This window comes from Budorcas taxicolor, chromosome 17 (assembly GCF_023091745.1).
Source record: "Budorcas taxicolor isolate Tak-1 chromosome 17, Takin1.1, whole genome shotgun sequence".
In the NCBI taxonomy this organism is placed as follows: domain Eukaryota; kingdom Metazoa; phylum Chordata; class Mammalia; order Artiodactyla; family Bovidae; genus Budorcas; species Budorcas taxicolor.
In genome coordinates this window covers 30,306,391-30,333,285 of record NC_068926.1, presented here as the reverse complement: position 1 = coordinate 30,333,285, position 26,895 = coordinate 30,306,391, and the positions used below count along the sequence as shown (strand labels likewise).

Genomic DNA, 26,895 nt, shown 5'->3' with positions numbered 1-26,895 from the left:
GGCAGGAATGATAGGTACAAATTACGTAATATACGTTGAGTTTAAGATGTTTAACATGCCTTTTAGTATGTGGTTAGTATGTGATTGGGTTTCTCTGATAGCTCAATTGGTAAGGAATCTGCCTGCAGTGCAGAAGACCCCGATTCAATTCGTGGGCCAGGAAAATCTGCTGGAGAAAGGGATAGGCTACCCACTCCAGTATTCTTGGGCTTCCCTTGTGGTTCAGCTGGTAAAGAATACACATGTAAGAATTAAAGATTTTAAAATTAAAAAAAAAAAAAACTATTAAAAAAATAAATAAATAATTCTCAAAAAAAAAAAAAGAATCTGTTTGCAATCCGGGAGACCTGGGTTCAATCCCTGGGTTGGGAGGATCCCCTGGAGAAGGGAAAGGATACCCACTCCAGTATTCTGGCCTGGAGAATTCCATGGACTTTATAGTCCATGAGATCACAAAGAGTCAGACACAACTGACCGACTTTCACTTCACTTAGTGTGTGGTCATTATAATACAAATTAATGAGCATAGGTATGTTCTAATTAAATTTTACTTACAAAAATAGGTGGTAAGTGGTAATTTGCAAATCTTTGTTCTAGGCAGTCATAATAAAAATGACAAAATTGTCTTTGAACTGATAAATTTTGAGTAAGATAATCAGCTTTCAAAATACTGTATCTAATTTAATAATTAAACAGCATGTCTAATTTAAAGTACCTAATCAGCTTTTTAAATAAAAATTAAATCAGCTATGTAAATGTGTGTGTGATTTTTGTAGGGGCTTTCCAGGTGGGACAGTGGTATAGAATCTGCCTGCCAGTGCAGGAAACGTGGGTTCAATCCCTGGGTCGGGAACATATCCTGGAGTAGGAAATGGCAACCCATTCCAGTATTCTTGCCTGGGAAACCCCGTGGACAGAGATGTCCAGAAGGCTACAATCAGTGGGGTCGCAGTGGGACACAACTGAGCACACACACACGTGCAGCAGATTTCTGTTAATGGTTTTAAGAACAAATTTAATTTGGGAGTTACGCTTATTAGAAGCATTTGGAGACTACTAAAGGAATTTTTGTTTTTATATGTTAAAATATTTTATTCATTGTCCATATTGAAAGATTGGAAAGTTTATATTATTACTAAATCATAGATGTCTAAAAATTTTATATTTCTAAGCATTAGTCACTCAGTCATATCGGACTCTTTGAGACCCCAGGGACTGTAGACCACCAAGCTCTTCTGTCCATGGGATTCTGCAGGCAAGAATATTGGAGTGGGTTCCTGTTTCCTAGTCTAATATTTCTAAGTAGCAAACTAAAAAAAAATGGTAACAGTCATTCCCTTACTTTTTTTCCAGATAGTTAAGTTTGAGAAATAATAAGCACATGTTTCTACTGTCAAAGTCTCAAATCCTTAATTTGTTTAGAGGCATTGAAATAGAAAAGAATGTTTTCCTCAGATTATTTGAACCGCTAAGGGATTACTTTGTACAGAATACTAGTTGGGAAATGATGCAGTGGTTTTCAACTGGAGATTTTGTACCCTAGGGCGCATCTGACAATGTCTGAAGATACTTGCGGGGAGAGGGAACGGAAGAGCGCTAATGATATCTAGCAGGTAGAGGCCAGAAATGCTTCTAAAATCCTACAGGGCACAAAATTGCCCCAGTCCCTCAACAATGAATTAGCCCCAAATGTCTGTATTACCAAGACTGAGAAATCCTGCTCTATAGACATCTTGGCAACTATAGTTGAAAGGAGTTCCTCAGCGGTTGACAGTTTGATTCAGAGCCAAATTGGCCGTGTAAGGAACAAACCCCTTATTTAAACCAATTGATTGTCCTGTTATATCATTAATTCAGCTATTATATTTCTTTGCATCTACTCAGTGATAGCAGAAGAGACTATAAATAGTAATTGTGATCTTATGGAACTGGCAAGGGAAAGCAGAAATTTCTAAAAACAGAGCTATTTTAAAGTGTCGATGATAGGATCATTCGATGATAGGATCAAGAGGTTTTGATTCCTTAGTGGAGATTTACAAAGAAGCAAACAAGTCTAGAGTGTTGACCTCTTAGGTGAGAAGTTTGATGGTCTGTTGGCAGTGTGTGTTTTCTCCAACATAACCATGCTTGGCTTTATAAGAGAGAGTTAATTTTAGATTTTAGGGGAAAATACAAATACAACTTTCTTAAGTAACATCCTGTCTTTTGATTTTTATGCCCCTCCTCTACTAAAAGTTGTACAGAACATTTAGAAGTTCTACTTATTTGTTTAATTTTGTGGCATTCTTTGAGAGTCTGTGACTACTGTCACAGTGGCAACATCAGCCTAAATATAATGGGTTTTAGCTGCATTGTAGACTTTTTTTTCTTTTAGGTATAAAATGGATTTTCTAAATAGTAGTTGAAATAATCTATAGAAAGTGTAATTGGATTTTGTGATATATAGTTGGATAAACTGTTGAATATCCTTTTCTAGAAAAACTTTTGTGTCAACCTAATATATAGTATGTCTGTTTGCCATGATATTACTGAAAGGTAAAATTTTGAAAGAGAATGGGTATTTAAATTACTTTGATTTTTCTGAAAATCCTTGACAGATATTTATTTAATGGCTGTGCTATAGAATCTTGGGGGAAAAAAAATTTGAGGGAATTTGAAGACCTTTAGTATGTGAGAAGGACCTTTAGCTGGAGAAGGAAATGGCAACCCACTTTATTATTCTTGCTTAGAGAATGCCATGGACAGAGGAGTCATGGGCTACAGTTGGTGGGGTCGCAGGGAGTCATATATGACTAAAGCAACTTAGCATGCATGCAGTATGTGAGGAGAGTTTTCTCTATCGAAACTGGGTATTTTCAAGTTATAACGTTAAATTTTTGAACTTTACAAGTTGTCTGCTTTTAACCTAAAGAGAATGTCTGATAACTGTAGCTTTCTTCATGAAAAGATATAGGCATAAAACATATTTCAGTGAAATACAACCCCGAATACAACAAATACAGTGAATACAACAATAAATGATAGTTGAATCAGTCTTACTTGGATCTAGGAGTTTTAACAGAAGTTTAACTCTTGAGAATCAACCTAAGATTTTCTGTACATTAAAGTAATGATAGCCTTGTACTGAAAAATTAAAAGTTTTTCAAAGTGTATCCAGGTAATGGAGTTGACAGCAAAATGGGTCTCAACTCCCAAAATAAAGCTGGCCAAGAGATGGCAAGTCCATATTTCTCTGAGTTTAGAATGGAATGCCAACCATCTTCATGGATTTCTGTATCAGGCATGCAAAGTCTACTCTGGCAGAGACTATGTTGAATCAAGGAATTATTTGCAAGAGAAATGAAGGTGTCACCTGAACCACTGATTCTTAATATATCCTATTTACCTATTTTTACCAGATCACAATTAAAGAAAAGTAACTTCTATTCTGTCATATATCAGTTCATCACATTTAACGTTTAGTTCTAAATAAATACCTCCTTGGATATATCAAAGGCACTTCAGTCTCAACATAGCCAAAATAGAACTGGTGATGGTCCATCCCCAAACAGGTCCCTCTTACAGCATTTTCTGTCTTATTGCATGGCACAGCTATTTACCCTCCAATGCAAACTGGAAACCTGTATGTTGTTATTGTTACTTACCTCTTCCTATTACCTATTCCAGCACTGTTCAGTAAAAATAAATATATGTGAGCCACATAATTTAAAATATTCTAATAGTTTCAATAAAAATACAAAATAATTTTAATACACTTGATTTAACTCAGTATATTCAGAATCTGATTTCAGCATGTAGTCAGTGTTTTTAAATTAATAAGATATTGTTTCATACTTTAAGTACATCTCAATTCAGACTAGCCGCACTGGGCCCCCAGTGGTATAGTCAGTTAGCATGCGTTACTTATACAGACTAGCTGCATTTCATGTGCGTAATAGCCATGTGTGTCTGGTGGCTGCCTGTTGCACTCTGAAGGTCTAGTTCATCACCAAGTCCTTTGAGTTTTAGCTCCTAAAATCTCTTAATTCCTTTTCCTTTTATCTCAGCTGCCACTGTCCTTAATACTGAAGTTACAGGGTAGAGCAGCTACAAAGCAAACTATGGCTGTTTATTGGCTGTTGGGGAAACAGGACACAATTGCAGGGCTTTTAGCAGAGGACTTTCTGTCTTAAAAGGATCACTCAGGCTGTTATATTGAGAATAGACGGTATACCTATATACTGGTAATGTCCTTTTCCATAAAACCCTACATATTAAAATGCTTTCTTTCAAGTTTTAATTAAGAAATCACATCTTCTACTTGCTTTTTCTAAGCTTTATTATCTACAAGTGATTATTTTCTTTTTTTGCTAGTGTATGTTGATTTTCTTGATAGACTAAATTCTCCAAGCACATCGGATTGTAGCTAGTATAAACACAATGCCTGTATTTGTTGATTGAATGAATTACAACTGAATTACAACCTGTAATTAACATTGAAACCATGGAAGCATTATCTTGAATCACAGCATGAAATGGTTTTTTGATAAAAATGGTACTCTACACGTTTATAAGCAGAATTATTAATACATTTAAATGCAGTAATAAAAACAACATATTGTTCATTTACCTAGCAGTTCAGTTCAGTTGCTCAGTCATGTCCAACTCTTTGCGACCCTGTGGACTGCAATACTCCAGGACTGTCTGTCCATCACCTGGAGTTTACTCAAACTCATGTCCGTTGAGTTGGTGATGTCATCCAACCATCTCATCCTCTGTCATCCCCTTGTCCTGCCTTCAATCTTTCCCAGCATCAGGGTCTCTTCAAATGAGTCAGTTTTTCACATCACGTGGCTAAAATATTGGAGTTTCAGCTTCAGCATCAGTCCTTCCAATGAATAGTCAGGATTGATTCCCTTTAGAATGGACTGGTTGGATCTCCTTGCAGTCCAAGGGACTCTCAAGAGTCTTCTCCAACACCACAGTTCAAAAGCATCAATTCTTTGGTGCTCAGTTTTCTTTATAGTCCAACTCTCACATCCATACATGACTACTGGAAAAACCATAGCCTTGACTAAGATGGACCCTTGTTGGCAACGCAATGTCTCTGCTTCTTAACATGCTGTCTGTGTTGGTCATAACTTTTCTTCCAAGGAGCAAGCAGACTCTTTTAATTTCATGGCTGCAGTCACCATCTGCAGTGATTTTGGAGCCCCAAAAATAAAGTCTGACACTGTTTCCACTGTTTCCCCATCTATTGCCCATGAAGTGATGGGACCAGATGCCATGATCTTAGTTTTCTGAATGTTGAGCTTTAAGCCAACTTTTTCACTCTCTTACACTTTCAACAAGAGGCTCTTTAGTTCTTCGTTTTCTGCCATAAGGGTGGTGTCATCTGCATATCTGAGGTTATTGATATTTCTCCCGGCAATCTTGATTCCAGCTTGTGCTTCATCCAGCCCAGAGTTTCTCATGGTGTACTTTGCATATAAATTAAATAAGCAGGTGACAATATACAGCCTTGACATACTCCTTTTCCTATTTCCTATTCCTTTTCCAGTTCTACCTGTTGCTTCCTGACCTGCATACAGATTTCTCAAGAGGCAGGTCAGGCGATCTGGTATTCCATCTCTCTAAGAATTTTCCACACAGTCAAAGGCTTTGGCATAGTCAATAAAGCAGATGTTTTTCTGGAACTCTTGCTTTTTCAATGATCCAGTTGTTGGCAATTTGATCTCTGGTTCCAGAGATCATTTACCTATAGTCACTCACTAAATCTTCACACACCTCTCTGAGTAGGTATTATTATCAACACTGTCTTCAGCTGGGAAGCTGAGGCAAATAATGGTTAGGTAATTCCTACAAGATTACTCTGCTGTTAAGTGGCAGATCCAGGATTTAGATCCAAGTCATAGACTTACTGAAATTTTTGAAAAGTAATTTGGGGACCAATAAAATAATTTGGGGACCAATAAAGTGTTGCCAACTATTAGCACATTTTTTTAAATTCTAGCATTTATTCTGACAACTATTCTATTACTTAGGAAAGTTTAAAAATATGTAAAATTCTGATTTCAATAACCTATGTTTTGAATACTACATGATTATATTCATCCTTAAATTCATTTTTGTATAAAGAGAAGCACAGTAGTAGTACATTAATATAAAAATACCTTGGAAACACTTTTTCTTTTTTTTCTGTTCAGAGCGTGTATATCTTTGGGATCAAGAACACGAGCCATTGGAAATGCAGCTAAGAGCCAGGTGAGTTGTTAATGTAGATGTTTTGACTTACAGGAAGAATTAACTTCATAATGTCAGCTAAGCTCCCAGTTTATATAATTAAAAGTGAAAAAAGAGAATAAAGAAGTTGACAGATCCTAATATCTTTGTATCTTACTAAATATATTTTGCTTTGGATTGTAAAGTATTTCTTGAATTTTATTTTTTTAAAAATCTTAGCTGTGAGGTTAGGTTATGCTGTCAAATGGCGTCAGGTTTTCCCTGTATGGTCACTTTTAATGAGGGATATGCTACCTAGAATACATACTTCTACAACAAGTGAATGATGTCTTTGTTAAAGAAGGTGGAAAAAAATTGGAGAAACTGGTTTTCAGAGTTAATTCTCTGTGGCTGCCACTTTACATGGAATCTGTTTAAGTATTCATATTTTTAGGCTTCTGAAATCCTTTTGCATAAAACATTCATTTTAACATTCCATGCTACAGGTTCATTTTTCTTAGACTTTGTTTATTGCCATGAACCAAATGCCCTTAACCGTTATTTTTTACATTTTAATATATACCTGAGTCTTTTCTTTATTACAAAATAACTGTTTAATGGAGCTATTTTTTTTCATGACTTTGTAGACATCATTTATCCAGGAATTGTTAAGATTTTTTAAATCAAATTGTCTTACAATCAGCCTGAGTGTGAATATGTTTTTTTCCTCCTTTTCGATTTTCATACTGCACATAACCAAATGTTTGTGCCAAAATGACCTCTTCACTAAAGGTTACTTATCGTATTCTGGCTGATTTAAGGTATCATAGGGCTTAGAGTCTCTGAAGGAAGCAAACTATAAGTTATTTTTCCTAAAAAGCTACAGCAATCAACATAGTAATTCAGCATCCCTGTAGTTTTCATCTTATAATTAAAGGTCACTAAGAGGACAACAACTGGATCTCAAGTGATATTCTGTAGTTTGAACTACATGTTCTAAATAAAGAAAAAACTACTTTGCCAAAATATAAGCTATTTACAAATGAAGACACATTAACTTAGCATGCTATATGGAAGGATTTTTAATTTACTAGCCTAGGAGAAGTTTTTAGCAGTGGAAGCAATGTAGTAATACATGATAAAGTTCACGAAGATATTTAGTGTAAAAGAAAAACAGGGTGATAAAAGACATAGTGTAAAAATAAAAACACAGATGAAAATGGAAAGAAATAAAAAATACTAATTCATTAGCCTGAAAGTCTTGAAGAAAGCCAAATAAATGAGTTGTAGATAGATTTTCATTGTATTTGAGAAGTTTTGAAGTTTTGTTCTTTTTAAAAGACAGTTAATTTTGTTTTTAACATTCCAAGGGTAGGAGATAGTGGTTTTTTATCAATTTGTTCAGTTGCTCTGTTGTGTCTGACTCTTTGTGACCCCTTGGACTGCAGCACGCCAGGTTTCCCTGTCCTTATTTGTCTCCTGGAGTTTGCTCAAGCGCATGTCCATTGAGTAGATGCCATCCAACCTGCTCATCCTCTGTCGCCCCCTTCTCCTCCTGCCCTCAGTCTTTCCTAGCATCAGCGTCTTTTCCAGTGAATTGGCTCTTCAGATCAGCTGGCTAAAGTATTGGAGCTTCAGCTTTAGCATCAGTCCTTCCAATTAATATTCAGGGTTGATTTCCTTTACGATTGATTGGTTGGATATCCTTGCTGTCCAAGGAGACCTCTATCAATTAGAAACCAAAAAATTAAATGATAGTGTGTAATTTTGAACTTATACAGATGTATAGGATAAGGAGACTTGGTGATTCTTAAATACTAGCGTAGTTTACTTTGCATTAATTCAGTAATTATAAAAATGTTTACTGCCAACAGATAGTCACGAATGTAAGAAATACAATTCACGGTTTCAAAAAACTTCATGGGCGATCTTTTGATGATCCTATTGTGCAAACTGAAAGGATCAGGCTTCCCTATGAGCTGCAGAAGATGCCGAATGGAAGTGCAGGGGTTAAGGTAAGTTTATATTCCCGGAATGCAAGCATTTGTTCAAATTAAAGAAACCAAATGCAGTAATATTGCTTATTTTTAAATACTTTAAAAAAATTTTAACTTATTTTCCTTTAGGTGAAATACATGCATACCAAGAAACAGTCAGTTTTTGTAGTGTGCTTTAGTGAATGCACAAAAAAATCTTATTTAGAATAATAATCTTTTTAATCCAAATACTTTTATTGTCAAGAAAAAGGTATTATTATTTGGAGAACTTTCAGAGGTGAACCATTTTTAAGGGACAAAGGCAGAGGCATATGTGATTTAGAAAAATAGGCCCAAAAGTATATTAACTGCTATAATGAGTTTGCTCTAATTTAGAAGAATCTTGTATTAGGAATATTAAAGCAAACTCTTCTTCCAAGTAAGAGATGGATTCTAGGTTTTTAGTTCTATATCCTGAGAGAGTTGTAGATTGGTTAACAAAAACTAACAGAATACCCCAAAACAGATAGATTATATGACTTAGCAGTTCTACTATTAGGTATGTGTACATAAGAGAATTGAACCACTTGTGCACACAAAAATTGGTACACTAATGTTCATAATAACGTTATTTATAATAGCCAAGAAGTGGGAACAAACCAAGTGTCCACCAGTTGATGAGTATATGAACAAAATGTGGTATAGTTATCCAGTGGCATGTATTATTTGGCCATAAAAAACAGTATCTAGAAAACATGCTAACTGGGGGGAAAGAAACAAATATAAAAGGCCACGTATTTTGTGATTTCATTTGTGTGGCTCTCCAGAATCAATGCAAATCAGTAGACACAGAAAATAGACTTATGGATGTTAGAAATCAAGGGTATCTCTACTTCTTAATTGTTAGGAATGGGTATCTCTATTTCTGCTGCTACTAATGGGACACTCTTTTTAAAATGATGAAAATGTGCTACAGTTAGTGGTAATCAGTATACAAGTTTGAACACACTAAAACCACTTAATTGTACACTTCAGAAGAATAAACTTTATGCAATAAGATTTATATCTTAGAGCTAAAAATTTTAATAGCTGATTTTCAGATTGATACATATGTTTTAAGGTGCACATATTTCCATGTTTAGAAGAGGATTCTAACTACAGGATGGATGATGAATTGTAGAAAGGAGACATGAGACTTAACAATAGTTCAAAAAAAAGACACGATAAGAGATTAAGGACAAATTGAAAATTAGGAAGTCATATTTTAGGTGAAATTTGTGGATCAAGACATGCTGAGTAGGAAGCTGATGGGTTATGATAGCAATAAATGTAATAAAGAGTAATGTTCATGTGTCCTTTAGATATGTTAACTTCCAGTTAATGACTATGTGGAACAGTTTTATTCTAAACTACTAAAGTGTTTTATTCTTTAAAAAGAAAATTAAAAATTATGCTTTGTGAGTAGTTTGATTAAAAACAAAATAATTTTTACAGAAAGTCAAAACCTAATTTTTAAGTGATACAATTTTTATGCAGTTATAGTGAGTGTATGTAAGCTAGTTGAAGAGGCTTTGAAAACATCAATCAACCATGCGTTGAACTAAGTTTCTTCATCCTTTGAAGACTGAAGATCTTTAGCATTCAATGCCTCAAGCAGTTTATCCATTTATTTTTTCTGACATTTGTTTGAATATGCTTTGATGTTTATTTCATCTAACTTTTATATTCTTCAAAAAAATTCTGTATTGTTGTGCCTCCTATAATCAGACTAAGACACATGGTACTTGATTCATTTTCCCTTATTTTGGTGTGCTTGATTTCTTCTTGTGTTTAAATTTCATATAATTTCATGTAATTCTTGGTTTTAAACTTACCTGTAAATTTATTTGGAAACAAATGGATATCAAGTTTAGGTCTGTTTCATAGTAAATTTTATATCATTATTCATATTTACACATTGTAAATAAATACATTGTACTGCCTGAGAAGTTCTTTAAAGCTCTTCCAAAGTTTAGTGTTTTAGCATAAAATTACTTGCTCTTGGGGATACAGAGATGAAATACCTAGCCTTTTCTTCTGTAAGTTAGTTGTAGTTATTGTATGGTTTCTAAGTTAACTTTCTATTGCTTATAAATATTGTGGTTGTCATTATGAAAGAGTTTGCTTATTTGAATAAAGCATAGTATTCCTCGGTCAAGCACTGTAAAGTTTCATTTTATGTACTTAAATTCAAACTAGTCAAACCTGTGTATGAAATTGTTATTTTTTAAAATTAAAAAATTCCATGTATGCATCTCTAATGTTTAATTATCCCCTGCGGCCTTGGTAATTATCCCCTGAGGCCTTGGAGTAATGTATATAAAGTTCCCTTATTTAAATAAAATTTTTTTTTGCTGTGTTCTCATTTTCTTTTCACAAAACTATATTACTAATGCTTTCATTTTAAAGAAAGATAATTTGACCTTTTTCCCTTTATTTGTTTACAAGAATAGTAAATGATAAAACTTGCTTTTGTGGGAGATGGGGATCTGGAGCAGGTAAAGACTCTTGATTTTTTGGTTGTAATACTATGGGTAAATAAAGCACTGGAACTTCACAGAGATGAGATATGATGATACTAGAGCAATATTTTTGGTGTGTAAGTTCATTGAGTAAGGACTCTGCCTTTTTCATTAAATACTAGATGAATAAATGACTCATTAAATATTTCCACTTGGGCTTCAGGTGCGATACCTAGAAGAAGAAAGACCTTTTGCAATTGAGCAGGTTACTGGGATGCTATTGGCTAAGCTTAAAGAGACTTCAGAAAATGCTTTGAAGAAACCAGTGGCTGACTGTGTGATTTCAGTAAGTTTTACCTCAGTACTGAACACTCTTGAATCATATTTTCCAGTGTATTAATGTTATATGGAAATGTTTTTCTTCCCTTATCTAGTAAACCTCCAATTTTTTCTTTTATGTTAAAAATTTTTTTTCATTTGGTGAAGTTCAGGATTGAGTTTCCCATAAAGTTAATTGTGATAATCAGCTAATCTTTAAAAAAAACAAAAACAAAAACTATTGTATGTGATTAGTTGGTGATTGCTATACCTGCCACTTACGCTTAAGAATCTTTCTAGGTGGCGCTTAAACATCCCAACTCCAGGGAACCTTAACACTTAACATCAAAGGTTGAAAATGCCCAGCTGGAAATTTGAGATTGTGTATATTCTGTATCCAGAAGAAAAGATCCTTTTTTAAAAATGATAAATTAGATGTATTTAATGTGTATACTTCTATACATATGCATATGTATACAAGTTTTGACATATGAGTATACCCGTGAAACATCATCACAGTCAGTATAATAAACATGTTTATCACCCCTCAAAAATCAACTTAAGCTTTAAAGGTAAAAATAGTTTGAATATAAGGTAAAAAACATGGTGCTTTGATATACATGATGAAAATGATCACTATAGTCAAACAAATTAATATATCTATCTCCTATAGTTACCTTTTTTTGTGTTTGTGTGGCAAGAGTACCTGAGATCTACTTTCTTAGCAAATTTCAGCATATAATACGGTATTATTAACTGTAACCATGCTATACATTAGATTTCTAAAAGTTATTCTACATAAATAAAATTTTATACACTTTGACTTCTGATTTCCCCCACTTCCCTATCCCTGATAACTACCATTTTATTCTATCCTATGAATTTGACTTCTTCAGATTCCACCTATAGGTTAGATCATGCAGTATTTTTCAGAAAGAAAAGATCTTTCTTTTAAGGATTCTTAACATTTAATCATTTACCCTGTCTTTTATCTCTTGAGATCCCGCTAGATATTGACAACTAGATTTTAAGTTATATGTTGTCACCTAAATGTGAATATATTCTTAGTCCTGTTAAACTTGGCTACAGAAGTTCCCTCACATCATCAGAAGAATAAAATATTATGACTCTTCAGTGAATTTAGTAATTATGTCAGAAATTAGTATCAGAATATGGCAGTGAATTTCTTGGCCATTATTAACTTTGTAATTAGTGCGATAAGCCCATGTGAGCTATACAAGGGGAATTTTTTTCTGTTTTATGTACTATCATATCCCTCATGGCTAAAAAAGCACCTGGTACATAAGTTCCCAGTGAATATTAAGTGAACCATAGCTTATAATATACATTTTTATCAGAAGGATAGTACCAAAATCAGGATATACAGACTTGTCAAAATTCAAGTTCTTTTAGCGTTATTATCTATTAAATGAAATTTCTAAATTCAGAAAGCAGTTAACTTGAAATTGGAAGAGCCCCAAGTCATTTTGTACATGAATGTACTCAGTATTTTATAAATCTGTAGACTAAAGGAGAGTGCTTCTTACTTTGATAATACTAAGTATATGTAATCTTAATTATGTTATAAATTATGAGTTTATTTTTAATAGAAACATAACCTAATGTTTTTTGGTGATTTATAAAGAAACAGATGCTCATCGTAAGCCCCCTGCAATATAGTTTCCCCTCCTTTTGGAATATAACCATTGTAAACATTTGGGAGCGTATTCTTCTAGTAGTATATACACACAAAAAAATGAAATCATGCTATACGTGCACCCCCTTTTTTTAATGTAATAAAGATACTATTCCATGACAGTTCAGATCGATCTGATTCTAACATCCACATCAGATTTCTTTATGTGGATATAACATATTTACCAATCTCATTTTAACAGACTCTTGGTTGTTAATGTTTCATTATTAAATATAAACAAATATGTATTTTTATAGAAGAGACCAACATGAGATGGATTTAGATGAACATATTTTTGAAATTCTACAGTATTACTCTATTTTACTAATTGCTTTAAATTTGTGTTCATACTTTAGGTAAAACTTTTGATACAGCAATTGACAACCTTAAAAAAAAAATAAGGGGGGGGGCACTTCCCTGGTGGCTCAGATAGTAAAGAATCTGCCTGCAGTGTGGGAGATCTGGGTTCAGTCCCTGTGTTGGGAAGATCCCCTGGAGGAGGGCATGACAACCCACTCCAGTATTCTTGCCTGGAGAATCCCGGTGGTCAGAGGAGCCTGGCAGAGAACAGTCCATGGGGTCACAGAGAATTGGACACAACTGAAGTACTCTTGCCTGGAAAATCCCATGGATGGAGGAGCATGGTAGGCTGCAGTCCATGGGGTCGCGAAGAGTCTGACACGACTGAGTGACTTCACTTTCACTTTTTACTTTCATGCATTGGAGAAGGAAATGGCAACCCACTCCAGTGTTCTTGCCTGGAGAATCCCAGGGACGGGGGAGCCTGGTGGGCTGCCGTCTATGGGGTCGCACAGAGTCGGACACAACTGAAGCGACGTAGCAGCAGCAGAGCGACTAAGCGCAACCTAAAAAAAAAACAGAACAGTATTTTTTCTCATTTATTTAATTAGAACACCATTTATTACTTTACGTAAGTTTTGGTGTAATTATTTTCATTTTCAGTTGGTGAAATGTTTAAGTAAAATGTATTACAATGAACTAATACACTTGATTATTGTTTCACAATACCAGATTCCTAGCTTTTTCACTGATGCTGAGAGAAGATCTGTGATGGCTGCAGCCCAGGTTGCAGGTTTAAATTGTTTGAGGTTAATGAATGAAACTACTGCAGGTGAGCAGTTTGCAATTTGAAAATCACTGTCATTAAAATATTATAGTTTTTTCTAATTCGTACAAGGCATTTATTTTTAATAACTCTGTTATGTCCTGATATCTTATAAGCTTATCATTTTGGAGTACAGCATTTTGGCAGAGATTAAACATGTCTTACATTGACTCAAGTCATTAACATTATAGGGTAGAAAAAATAAAACATTAACCAAATTGTGAAAAGTTATTTTACTTTGAAGCTAACTAAAAGGTAGTATCAACATGAGTTATTTATTGTTTTCCAAGCGATTGCTTTGCTAATCTCATTCTTTGTTCTTGCATAGTTGCACTAGCATATGGAATTTATAAACAGGATCTTCCTCCATTAGATGAGAAACCAAGAAATGTAATATTTATTGATATGGGACATTCTGCCTATCAGGTCTCGGTTTGTGCTTTTAACAAAGGAAAACTTAAAGTAAGTAAATAAATGATTTGCTATATTTAATTCTAATGGTTAAGAGCATATTAGAGTAAATGGAGAACTGTAATGCATGGGTTTAAACCCTGGTTCTGCCACTTAAAAACTATGACCTTGAGCAGATTATGTAACCTCCCCAAATCTCAGGCTCCTCACCTGAGGATATTATCAGTATCTCATAGAATTTTTGAGGATGAAATGAATTAAAGTTTATAAGATGCTTGGAATACCACATTGTAGTTATTATGTGTTAGCTATTTTTTATTAGTGTTGAGGTGTTTGTCACCTATCAGGGAGCATAAATTACGTATTTATAAATGTACATAGGAAACATCTTCTAAAATGATTACCATTGTCTTTAGAAACCTTTCTATCCAAGAATCCCAATCAAAATTTTCTACAATGTGGTGTTATTTACCTCTCCGTGCTTATCTTTTTAGAGCCTTTGGTTTTATATTCATTTTTACATTAATTATCTTACCCAGACTTACACACACCCTCTGTCCCTGTTACACACATGTATAGAATTTGCTCAGAAAATTAAATGCTTTGGGTTACCCAGAACCTTTTAGAGCCTTTTGTGTTGAAGTTTATATTACTATATTAACATCCTTGTAATCATAAAATTAAAGGGAAATTACTCATAGTGAATATAGGAGTCTGTTCGTTGATTCTCCATGTTAATCTGTGGGAATCTGTGGGATAACATCCCCCTCAGACTATGTTCACATCCAACTGTGATGTTTACCACTATTCCACCACCCATCCTTATGAAAAAGGCTGAAACACACCAACGTGGAACTCTACTTTCTGGCAATGACTATTATAACTAGTTATTTTTACCCTCTGCCACAGGGAGATAGACTAGATGTCTTGGTTCTATGGTTTCAAGAGCTATATCATTGAAGTGTGTGACTTTTCTGCTCCTTTTCTATTAGACTGCTTAGTTGAGGCCAGTTGTTCAACAAGCTTATTAAATTCTTGTCTCTCCTCTTCATTTTTTTTTAAATTTTCTTTTATGGTTCCTTACATGCTCTTTTGTTCCTTCTATATGTTTATAAAAATAGTCTGGCTTTTTAGGGGAGTGGGGGCAGTAATTCTTGCTTTGTAAATTTGTAAAACATTTTTCTAGAACTTTTTTAAAAGCACTTTTTATTTTGTATTTGTACTGGAGTATAGCCAATTAACAGTGTTGTGATAGTTTTGGGTGAACAATGAAGGGAATCAGCCATACATAAACATTTATCATTTCTCCCTCAAACTCCCCTCCCATCCAGGCCACCACATAACAAACACTGAGCAGAGTTCCATGTTTGATCAATTAAAATATTTTATATTTAATCTTTGGATTGGCTCCTCTTGGCTGTTTTGTGTTTGGTTACATACTTAGGACTCTTTATTTGCTCTCTTAAACTTGGTTTTTGGCCCATCTGTTCAATGCTGTTATAGAACCAAAGGATGTGAGATAATGAACTTTTAGTCACTGCAACTCAACTTTTCAGAATTAAAGTTACTCTCTCACATAGGTATATAGGTCTATAAAGTAGATAATTCTGAATGGATAAATATGTTGGCTAAATATGATAATTAATATAAGTGATTCCAAATTTGGCACACCTGTGATTTTTGACAAGTTCTTTGGTTTTAAGTTTAAAAGGTTTTTTCAGGGAGGTTTAGTGTTAGAAAGCATGTCATATTTCTGAAACTTCAGTTCTGGTTTTTCAATTAAACAGGTCTTGGCTACTACCTTTGATCCATATTTGGGTGGCAGGAACTTTGATGAGGTTTTAGTAGACTACTTCTGTGAAGAGTTCAAGACAAAATATAAGATAAATGTGAAAGAAAACTCTCGGGCCTTATTGCGTTTATATCAGGAATGTGAAAAACTAAAGAAGCTAATGAGTGCAAATGCATCAGATCTTCCACTGAACATTGAGTGTTTCATGAATGACCTTGATGTTTCTAGTAAAATGAACAGGTACCATGTATGTTTTCAATTGAAAAGTATTTCCTCATTTTATGTTTGGATTGTGTCTAATTTTTTTCATTCTGTTATTTCAGAAGATATGCTCAGTTTTTATACCTCCAAATAATGACTTCTGTTTCATTTTCCCACAGGGCTCAATTTGAACAATTATGTGCTTCCCTCTTAGCCAGAGTTGAACCACCATTAAAAGCAGTAATGGAACAAGCTAGTAAGTGAAAGTTCCTGAACTAACCATCAAAACTATACCATGGTGTTACTTTAATGGGGTAGAAATTTGTAAAAGCAATAAAAAAGTCATGTGTTTTTTTTTTTAAGATTAGTATTTCTTATTTTAGAGAAGGAGTTTATAACTCATTCTTTATTCATAAGACAAGGGCCACTAGACATCAGAGTTTATGAGAAATCGTCCTGGCCCATACTGTTTACATCATAAAACTAATGCTTGTTATATTTGAAGGTATTTTTATAAGTAAGTTTTTAAAGATTGATCAGATGTAGAACTGAGAACATGACTGCTTTTTGTTAAGGTTTCTCATGACCAATTAAAAACTAGTTCCTATGGGAATTTGTGAGGTAGAAGTTAGAAAAAATGAAGGACTCTGAACAGTTTCTTTAAGTCCATGAAGTGCTTGTCTGTTTTATGGTCACTTCATCATCTGGACCAAGTACAGTGCCTGATGTGTAGATAATATCTATTAAATTTTGCTTTTTTCCAAATTTATTTTTATTTTCTTTTTGTTCTACCTTGTTTTGAGTAAATTAAAAAATTCATTTTTTTAAAAAAGTACTTTCCAGAGTCTACTGTTCACTTTTTCTATAAAGACTGTCTTAATTTTTGAAACATTTTGTTTTCCAGACTTACAACGTGAAGACATAAGTAGTATAGAAATTGTAGGGGGAGCAACACGAATTCCTGCTGTGAAAGAGCAAATCACTAAATTCTTTCTTAAAGACATAAGTACCACATTAAATGCTGATGAAGCTGTTGCAAGAGGATGTGCATTACAGGTATGATTATTAGTCTTTAAAAATTTTAGAATGTATATTTTGCCAAATATGGTGATAGGCCTCAGAGAACTTTTTAATTTATTATCTGGTCCAACCACTCAACAATAAGCTAAAGTGGTGTTGGAGAAAACTCTTGAGAGTCCCTTGGACTGCAAGGAGATCCAACCAGTCCATTCTAAAGGAGATCAGTCCTGGGTGTTCATTGGAAGGACTGATGCTAAAGCTGAAACTCCAATACTTTGGCCACCTGATGTGAAGAGTTGACTCATTGGAAAAGACTCTGATGCTGGGAGGGATTAGGGGCAGGAGGAGAAGGGGACAACAGAGGATGAGATGGCTGGATGGCATCACCGACTCAATGGGCATGAGTTTGAGTAAACTCAGGGAGTTGGTGATGGACAGGGAGGTCTGCCGTGCTGCGATTCATGGAGTTGCAAAGAGCTGGACACAACTGAACAACTGAACTGAAATTGAAATTATTGCTGATAAATAAAGGTTATGTCTATCCCACTTGTTTTTAAGCTATCATAGGACTGTATGTCATTAACTACACTGAAAGACATTTATTTTATGAATTCTTATGATTATTCCCATTTAAAATTATTTTTTTGAGATTAAAAAATATTTTACATAAATTTTTGTAAAGTCACAGGAAGAGTGCTCTGACACTTTAAAATTTTACATAGTTATTACCAAAAACCCAGAAAATTTTTAAATGGAACAGTTTTATTATAACAACTTTGTTAAGCAGTCATGGTAACATGGGGTATGTTTGGTGTTTTTTGATTTAAATATGGTATCCATCTTATTTTCAGTGTGCAATTCTCTCACCAGCATTTAAAGTGCGTGAATTTTCCATAACAGACATTGTTCCCTATTCAATCACATTAAGATGGAAGACCTCTTTTGAAGATGGAACTGGGTAAGTTACTTTTAAAGCCTTGGTTAGAGCTTATCAAAATAAGAAATTGAACCTACTTTTCTAAATTAGAGGCATTTATACTCCTTAAGCTTGTCAAACACTTTAGAATAGTATTTTAGAAACAAGGATAATATAAAAACATGATATATCTGTAAACCATGAAGGGCATATTTTTAGTTAATATTTTATTATAAAAGTAAAACATTCTCAGTTTCAAATATAAATCACAGTATAGAAATATAAAAACTTAAAAAAGACCTGTATTTGCTATACTCCAACTCTCTTAGCCCATTTTATTGAGATAACTCTTGTTAACAACTGGGTATATATTTATCCTCCTGGAGGAGGAAATGGTAACCCACTCTAGTATTCTTGCTTGGAAAATTCCGTGGATAGAGCAGCCTGGCAGGCTGCAGTCCATAGGGTCACAAAGAGTTGGACATGACTGAGCACACACACATCGATCTATCCAGTCATTTTCTTTCAATATCCAAATAAAAACATGTACTTTTAAAATATTTACATGATCATGTGTATATATCCATAAAAATTGCGTTTTCAAATATATATCACCTTTACATATCAACAGACAGTAACTTTTCAGACAATTGTAGGTGCCATAATTTAACCAGTATATTGTAAAGTTATGTTTTTCCTGTTTTAAGCAAGTGCTATTAGGACTATCCTTGTACATATCTCCTTGTTTGGTTGTGTTTGATATATCTAAGGTAACTATGTAGGACTGAAATTGAGCCAGAGGGTTATGAACATTATTTTAACTTAATACTGCCAAATTATCCATTAAAAAGAATATACCAAGCTATATTCCTAATAACATTGTATGAGATAATATACTTTAGCTCATTTTCTCCTGTATATTTAAATGTAACATTCTAATAGTAAAGACAGTTAGCACTTTGTTATTTTCATTTCTGTTATAAGCTAGTCTTTTTGTGCTTTGACATTAGCATTTCCTTTTCCATAAACTGCACAGCATTTAAATTGTTTACTTTCCTTCCAAAATAAAAATCTGTATTTGATACTATATTTGACTTTTTAGATGTATAGTTTGTATAATAAAGTAAACCTGTATTTAAGTTTTGAAGTTGCTTTTAAGATTTTGTTCTGTGTTCTACACATCCCCTAGAAGTTGACATTTTTGTGCAAATTTCAAAAATATGGATTATCAACCTAATTGGAAGGTTTTTCAGGACATGTGTTAATGTCAGCTTTGAGGCAAGAAATGTTTTTTTTTTAAGTTAATTTCAGTTAAGTGTATAAGTGATCCAAAAAAATTTATAAGAAAACACATTGGAAGTTTAAATATATTCTAGTGACTACAATAAGAAAGTAGAAGGTAGTTGTAGGATAGAGGAAAAGGTCCATAAAAGTGACATTTTCAAACCATGCTTAATTAATAGGATGATAGAATTGCTTTTGTAGCTTTTAAAGCTTCCTGTAAGAGAAAATACTATAAAGGACATTGTACATCAACTGAAAAACTTGGAGTTTGGTTTATAGATTAAAGTATTAAAGTTTATAAAGTAGATAGCTGTACTATGGTTATATTAGAGAATGTCCCTGTTAGGAAGAATGCCTTTAAAAATTTTGGGGTAAAGAGCCATCATGTATGTAACATCCACAGCTTGTTCAGAAGAAAAATGTACACATAGAACAGTGTGTATGTGTACTCAGAATGATGAAATAAATGGGTTAAAACAGTAACAAATTTAGATGAAATATATACAGGTGTTCCTTATCCTTGTTTTATTTTGCACCTTTCTATGAGTTTGAAATTATTTCCAATTAAAAGTATTTTTAAGGGAGCTAGAATAAAAAGGGTTACATATGATAAGTGTTTTGGAAACTAATCAACAGAATTTGGTCCTCAGATGTGAACAACAACAAAAATCCCTATAAATTGGCCTTAAAATATACCTCCTCTCAGGTGATTTTTCCCATTTTAATAGGAGAGAATTATTTTGAACCTGTCAAAATTCATTGTATGTTTATTTGTAGCAAAACCAATAATTCTTTTTCTTAACATTTGTGTAGAGGTATTTAAAATTGCTGCTTATGAATTAAAAACGAGATGGATTCTGTGATTAGGTTCACAGGAAGCTCTCTGTTTAACTGTTTCCCCACTCCATTTCAGGGAATGCGAAGTATTCTGTAAGAACCATCCTGCCCCATTCTCAAAAGTCATTACTTTCCACAAGAAAGAACCATTTGAACTAGAAGCATTTTATACTAATTTACATGAAGTGCCTTATCCAGATCCAAGAATTGGTAAGAAAACTCCCAATTTTTTTTTCATAAAATTTAGCCTCTTACAGTATTTGAATCAAGGAAACAAATGAACATTTCAGCTAACCCAGTACTGGATTTTTAAACAAAGATAGTCATACTTTTTTCTAAACATGCACTTTTTGGTGCTTAGAGTTTTATTTCTGGATAACAACAGGTTTGAATATTTTTAACATCTATATTTAAAATGTTCTGTAATTGGCTTGAGAGGCTGGATGAGAGTAATTTTTTAATGAAAATACTAAACTTGAATATGTAGTCAGTGCTGTCAGACTGACTACATATTGTGACTTTAAACTCCTGTTCAACACACTGGCAACAACTAGAATGAGTATTACTGGTTCGACCCACGGGCAACAGATGGAATGAGTGTTACTAGATTAATATGAATGTGGAACTAGGAGACTAATATCCATTTCAGCCGAATTATCTTTTTAGAAGATACCAAAAAAAGTATGATTTGTATCATTTTAAAGAATATAAAATGTTCTGTATTTGCTACTTTTATTGATAGATTAAAATGAAGACAGTATTAATATTTCAAGTACATTATTTAAAACAGTAGAAGTAACTATTGAAAATGGTATTAGTTTTCTAGGCCTTCTGTAACAAAGCACCACAAACTAGATATTTCAACAATAGAAATGTACTGTCTCACAGTTCTGGAGGCTGGAACATTCAAAATTAAGGTGGTGGTGGGATCAGTTCCTTCTGTGGGCTCTGAGGGAAGGATCCATTCCTGGCGTTTGTCTTTGGTTCATAGACGGCCATCATCGTGTTCATGTGTCCTTCTCCTCTTGTGTGTATCCATCTCCAAATAAGGACACCAAGTCATTGAATTAGAGCCCACCCAATAACTTCACTCTAACTTGATTACTTTGTAAAGACCCTGTCTCCAAATAAGGTCACCTCCTGAGGTTACTGGAGAGTAGGCCTTCAACATATGCATTGGGGCAAGAGGGAAGGTCACAATTCAACTTCTAAAAACCAGAATTTTATATACAACTTTTCTGCCTAGTAGTCTCTCTCTACCATGGATAACATTATATATTTGAGATTTTTTTCTAAAAAATAAAATACCAGATTTCATTTTTTCTTACTGGGATCTCCCCAGAGCAGGTATCAAACCCATGTCGTCTGCATTGACAGGTGGATTCTTTACCACTGAACCACCAAAGAAGCCCTAAAACACCAGGTTTCTTAAACTGAAAAAATTAATGTAAACCAGGTAGTAGTGACTATATAGCTTAGCAGTTTTGCTGTAGGCAAGTTCCAGGAAAAGAGAATTTAAATTGCTTTGTGAATTACCAAGATGATAATGATTTACACAGTTTATAACAAACAGGTAATATATATTTGGTTTTAAAGTTCAGAAATTGAATTTTGCTATTTTGGTTTTAGTGTGGCACTATTGTAAAACCTGAAAGTGATACTGCCTTCAGTCAGATTGTCCTTGATTAAGATCCCTAACTCTTTTTCCTGTCACTGATGACTTGGGGCAGGTTGTTTAACCTTTTGAGTCTTTTTTTTTTGTTTGTTTGAAGGACAATTGCTTTACACCCTTTTGAGTTTTTATTTATACCAGGTTTATTATATTAAAAAAAGGTGATTGGGGGAAATGCATGCCCCACAATAATTAGAATGTGATGATAATTTTAAGATTTTTTGTTTGCCAACATCTGAAAATGATAGTAAAATTATTGAATGAATGAATTGAATGAGTTAATCTGAGGCCTATGTTCTGATCAAAGTTCTTTTTTCCTTAAGGGAACTTTACTATTCAGAATGTTTTCCCACAATCTGATGGTGATAGTTCCAAAGTTAAGGTTAAAGTTCGTATTAACATCCATGGAATCTTCAGTGTGGCTAGTGCATCTGTAATTGAGAAGCAAAATATAGAAGGGGATCACAGTGATGTTCCTATGGAGACAGAAACTTCTTTTAAGAATGAAAGCAAAGATGATGTGGTATGTAGAAATTATATTTTTAAAAGGCTCCTCTAATAATATATACAGTGTCTTAATTATAACTCTGTGTGTGTGTGTGTTCAGTCGCTCAGTTGTGTCTGAACAGAAAATGTACTGTACATTCAGTAACATTACAATAGATTCTTGATAGTGTCTTTACGAAAGAGTTAATGTGACTCTAATGTTACGTTGGCTTAGTGTCAGTGAAAGAATCTTAAGAGAGAGTGATTGTATTCCACTACATAAAGTTTTCTTCTTTTTATGTGTAGTATTTGTAAGTTATTTTAAAGACTTTGGTTGGATTTTTTTCAAACCATAATTGGAAGTCTGCCCTGGATTTTTCATATATTTGTGCATGTTAAGAGTGGATTTTAACATTTTAAATTTCAGGACAGTTTCTCCTATTTTTAAAAGTTGTCTTTTTGTCTGCTTTTACTAAAAATTACTGTAAAATCTTTTCTTTCAGAATTCTACCACTACTTCATTTAAGAACCGTGGCATTTTCTTTCGTTTTTCTTCATATGTATTATTTTCCTGTTACATCCATCCTTCCTTGAATTAAGGAGGAGTTTAGTAAGGATAGTCAATTTTCATAAATAAATGTAAGAATAATAGGTTGAAAAGTTAATTCTCTTAATTATGGTTTACAACAACTGTGGTAGATGTGTAAATTTAATCCGTTAAGATTTAGTTTTACTAAAATTGAAAGCATTCTGTATGCTTTTTGGAATAAGTTCTTTTACAGCTGTTTAACTTCTTCACCTCTTTTTCTAAAAAGTCTCTGGGTAATGTTTTAGACCTTGAGTTTTCTCTGTGTAGTGTTAGTGAATCCTGGGCACTAAAAACAAGGAGATTGTGGCACCCATTTTCTACCTCTTGCATTTCTTATATGCTGCTTCTGTTTGTATGTGGGCTTGAAATCCAGTTACCCAGCCCTGTAGGATGACTTCTGAATGTGTACTTAAACAACTCACTTTTGCATAAAATGCATGATTTTATAGCATCTGCATTGGGCCCTCAGAGATTGATTTGCTTACAAGAGTGTTTTTGGCTTACTTGAGAATATTTCCAGGTACTTGGTGTTCCATATAAAGTATTTCTTCCAGTTGAGTGAGATGTTCCTGAGCATATCTTCTGTAATTTATATAATCAAGGGACAAAAAAAGGTTACTGACATTGTAGGTCATATAGTTAGCATTGTTGGAGAGCACATTCACATATATCATCTCCTTTTAAATCTCTACTTTAGCCGATATAACCCATGTTGAATAAATGGTAGTTTATTTCCTTATTCTTGTTTTCTACTGTGTAGAAAACATCTTGTGTACTGTCTTGCTTAGTGGTTCTCTCTAGGGCTTTTTTCTTTAATTCTGTATCCAGAAGTTTAAAAGCTTAAGGTTTAAATACTATTATTAAGCAGTCTCTCCCTTCCCCTCTCCAAAAATGTGAGTAAATTCGAAGTAGACCCAGGAAGCTAATTTTTTAAGCTTTAGAGGAGAACGTAAGAGGACAGTAAGATCGTTTTTACTGTTCCCTTGTTGCTGACATTGCTGGCAGATGAAACCTAGGTATGTATAAGTGAGCAGCAGTGGTTGTTTTTGTTTTTTTTTCTTTGCAGGCAAGTTAGTTTATGAGACATTATTTTATGGGCCTCATTTTTTTTTTCATTAAAAATTAAGATATCTTCAATTTTCCTGAAAAACCATAGCATAGATTGCCAGCTTTTCTTCAGAGCAGTAAAAAGATGTCTCAGAAAATGAACACTTCTAGGTATTTATTACTATCTGGACATATTAGGAAGGTATCATAACTTAGGCTTCGTTACACAGTGAAGGATCAAAGAGACTATCATACCATAATTTAACTGTTCCTCAACTGTTGACCATTTAGGTTATCTTTTTATCTATTTTTTAATTCAAAATGTCTGATTACTTATATGTACCAGGTACTTTTCTAGGCACTGAAGATACAGTGGAAAGCAGGATAAAAAAGGTCTGTCACTTACATTCTAATGGAAAAGGACAGGCAAGAAGCAACAGGATATCATATAAATATAAAGGAAATTAATAGGAGGAGATGCATAGTCTAAATTAAGTAATGAGGACAGCCACCTGTGAGAAGGGAAGAGAAAAGCTAGTGCGAAAGATGAAAAGGCAGAGTAAGGAGCACGGTGCAGGTAGGCGTCCAAACAAAGAGAATAACAAGTACAAAGGCCCTAAGGGGAGGATACCTTTTTTGTTACAAAGGTAGCTGATAATAAGATATAGAAAAGGGGAGAGTGACAAGAAAAAGAGATTGAGAAGGTAGATCACGGGACAGATTAGATAATAATTCTGGATTTTATTTTTAAGTGCTTTTTATTTATTTGGCAAATAACTAGAAGTACCTAAATTTTGTGTTTAGATATAGCAGTGAATAGAAAAACAGTCTCAACCCTCATGAAGCTTAAAATCAGAGAAGCCAAGTCTAGAGGCACTTTTATTAACTTTCGCACTAGGCATAATATTCCTATGAACCTTCCTAAAAGTATTTTAAAAGATTACTAAATTACTCTCAGATCAACTGTTAAAATGTACAAGTCCCCCCTTATTAATATACCTGAAATTGGGATGGATCATGTAAACGATATTTTACATTCACTGTTGCCTATGGCAATAATCATGAAAAGTTCTCATCATCTGTACATGTATGAACTTGATTATTACTCCTCATGGCATGAGTTGGCAGTTGCAGCCCTTTGACATTAAATTGTATAAGGACCATTCAAGAAAGGAATATTAGTCTTGGTTGTTGTCTGAAAATAATCTACTGATTCCTTCTGGTGAAATACAGAAAAAAAAAATCATAAAATTTGTAGAATAGGTATCAGTGGCTTATAAGAAAACTTAGAGATGATACCGAAGCAATTTTTAAACAAATGGCTGGGCTACTAATACTCTTGATAGCACAAAGGACAAATATGTATAGAACAATTCAGACATCATTAACTGAATTATGTGATTTAGATGAGTTGGGTTATGCATGTGAAAAAGATTTAGAAATACCTTAACCATATTGATTGATTGATTTTTTTCTTTAGAGATAGGAATATATATAAGTATTAAATTTAAAATGCCACGTGATAAAAGTATTTCGGCCTTAGCTAGCAACATTGTTTTCTTAGTATTACATGAAATAGTTAATAATGTATCTGTTGTCTCTATATTACCCCAGCTGGGCACTATAACACTTTTTTCACCTCTTCTACATCATAAGGTTGGGAAAATTACAGAGTTGGAAGGTGGTAGGGCAGGGAGCAGTGGGGATGGAATTTCAGTTCTTGACTTAACAAAGAACACTGCTATAAGTTGTCGTCTAACATGTTTTTCTCCTTGGCACAAATAAGCATTAAGCAAGATAACCTTATGGACATTATATGTAATAATGCTTAACTCCATGTATATCTGAACACCTAAGTTATCCCAATTGCTCAGTGCCAAACTTCCTTCCTTTTAGGAGGATAGTGGTGGATAATATTAAGGAAGACCAGAAAAACCTAATACTTGTGATTTTTTTGCCAAGTTGGGAGTCCATTTTGGCAGTCTTACAGCTTGGAAATTTGTCTTTTTTAAAAAGAAAAAAGTAAAAGTTTACATTTGATAATTCAGAGACATCTACTTTGACAGTTTTTATGTATTTGAGTATTTTCCTAGATTTTAAAAATACAATTGAATTTATGTGTAATACATAAATTTTGTATCTTTTTCAGTTTATTTTCCCACATTAAGGTCTTTATGAACATTTTTTGTGTCAAGTTTAACATTGTGTTTTATTTTGGTCAATCTTGGTTTGTGAATTTGACTTAAGAACAATTTTCCATTTATTTGCAGTTATTTGGACACAGGTAAAAAACAAGATTTATTCACATAGCATCAAATAGATCTTTTCATTTTACTTACTGTCAACCTGAGTATTTATATTAATAGTTACTCCCATTTCAGAAACAGTGAGCTTCTACTTTATTATCTTCACACATGTGAAAACAGGCTTGAATTCTTAAGATGCTGTTCATTACCAAAAACAGAAAAAAGAAAGAAAAAGAGACTAGAGATATTGTCAGTTACTCATTTCTTTGCAGGATAAAATGCAGGTTGACCAAGAAGAAGGAGGTCATCAAAAATGTCATGCTGAACACACTCCAGAGGAAGAAATTGACCAAACAGGAACCAAAACAAAGGTTTGTTCCACTATTACTGTGCTTAATTGCTCAGTCGTGTCTGACTCTGCAACCCCATGGATAGTAGCGTGCCAGGCTCCTCTGTCCATGGGATTTTCTAGGCAAGAATACGGGAGTGGGTTGCCAATTCCTTCTCAGGGGATCTTCCCGACCCAGGGGTTGAACCCGGGTCTCCTGCATTGCAAGCAGGTTCTTTACCATCTGA

General features: G+C 33.8%; 1 protein-coding gene across 1 annotated transcript in view; it reads left to right on the top strand.

The window, feature by feature from the left end:
• The window catches only part of HSPA4L (heat shock protein family A (Hsp70) member 4 like), a 50,041-nt gene that overhangs the window by 4,999 nt on the left and 18,147 nt on the right, over positions 1-26,895 (top strand). The window contains exons 2-13 of the mRNA XM_052654922.1: positions 6,186-6,243; positions 8,076-8,216; positions 10,902-11,024; positions 13,725-13,824; positions 14,147-14,280; positions 16,017-16,261; positions 16,402-16,478; positions 17,127-17,278; positions 18,094-18,200; positions 20,356-20,489; positions 22,275-22,474; positions 26,592-26,690. Of these exons, the coding sequence (XP_052510882.1) occupies positions 6,186-6,243; positions 8,076-8,216; positions 10,902-11,024; positions 13,725-13,824; positions 14,147-14,280; positions 16,017-16,261; positions 16,402-16,478; positions 17,127-17,278; positions 18,094-18,200; positions 20,356-20,489; positions 22,275-22,474; positions 26,592-26,690 (1,570 nt within the window). The remainder of the gene's footprint in view (positions 1-6,185; positions 6,244-8,075; positions 8,217-10,901; positions 11,025-13,724; positions 13,825-14,146; positions 14,281-16,016; positions 16,262-16,401; positions 16,479-17,126; positions 17,279-18,093; positions 18,201-20,355; positions 20,490-22,274; positions 22,475-26,591; positions 26,691-26,895) is intronic.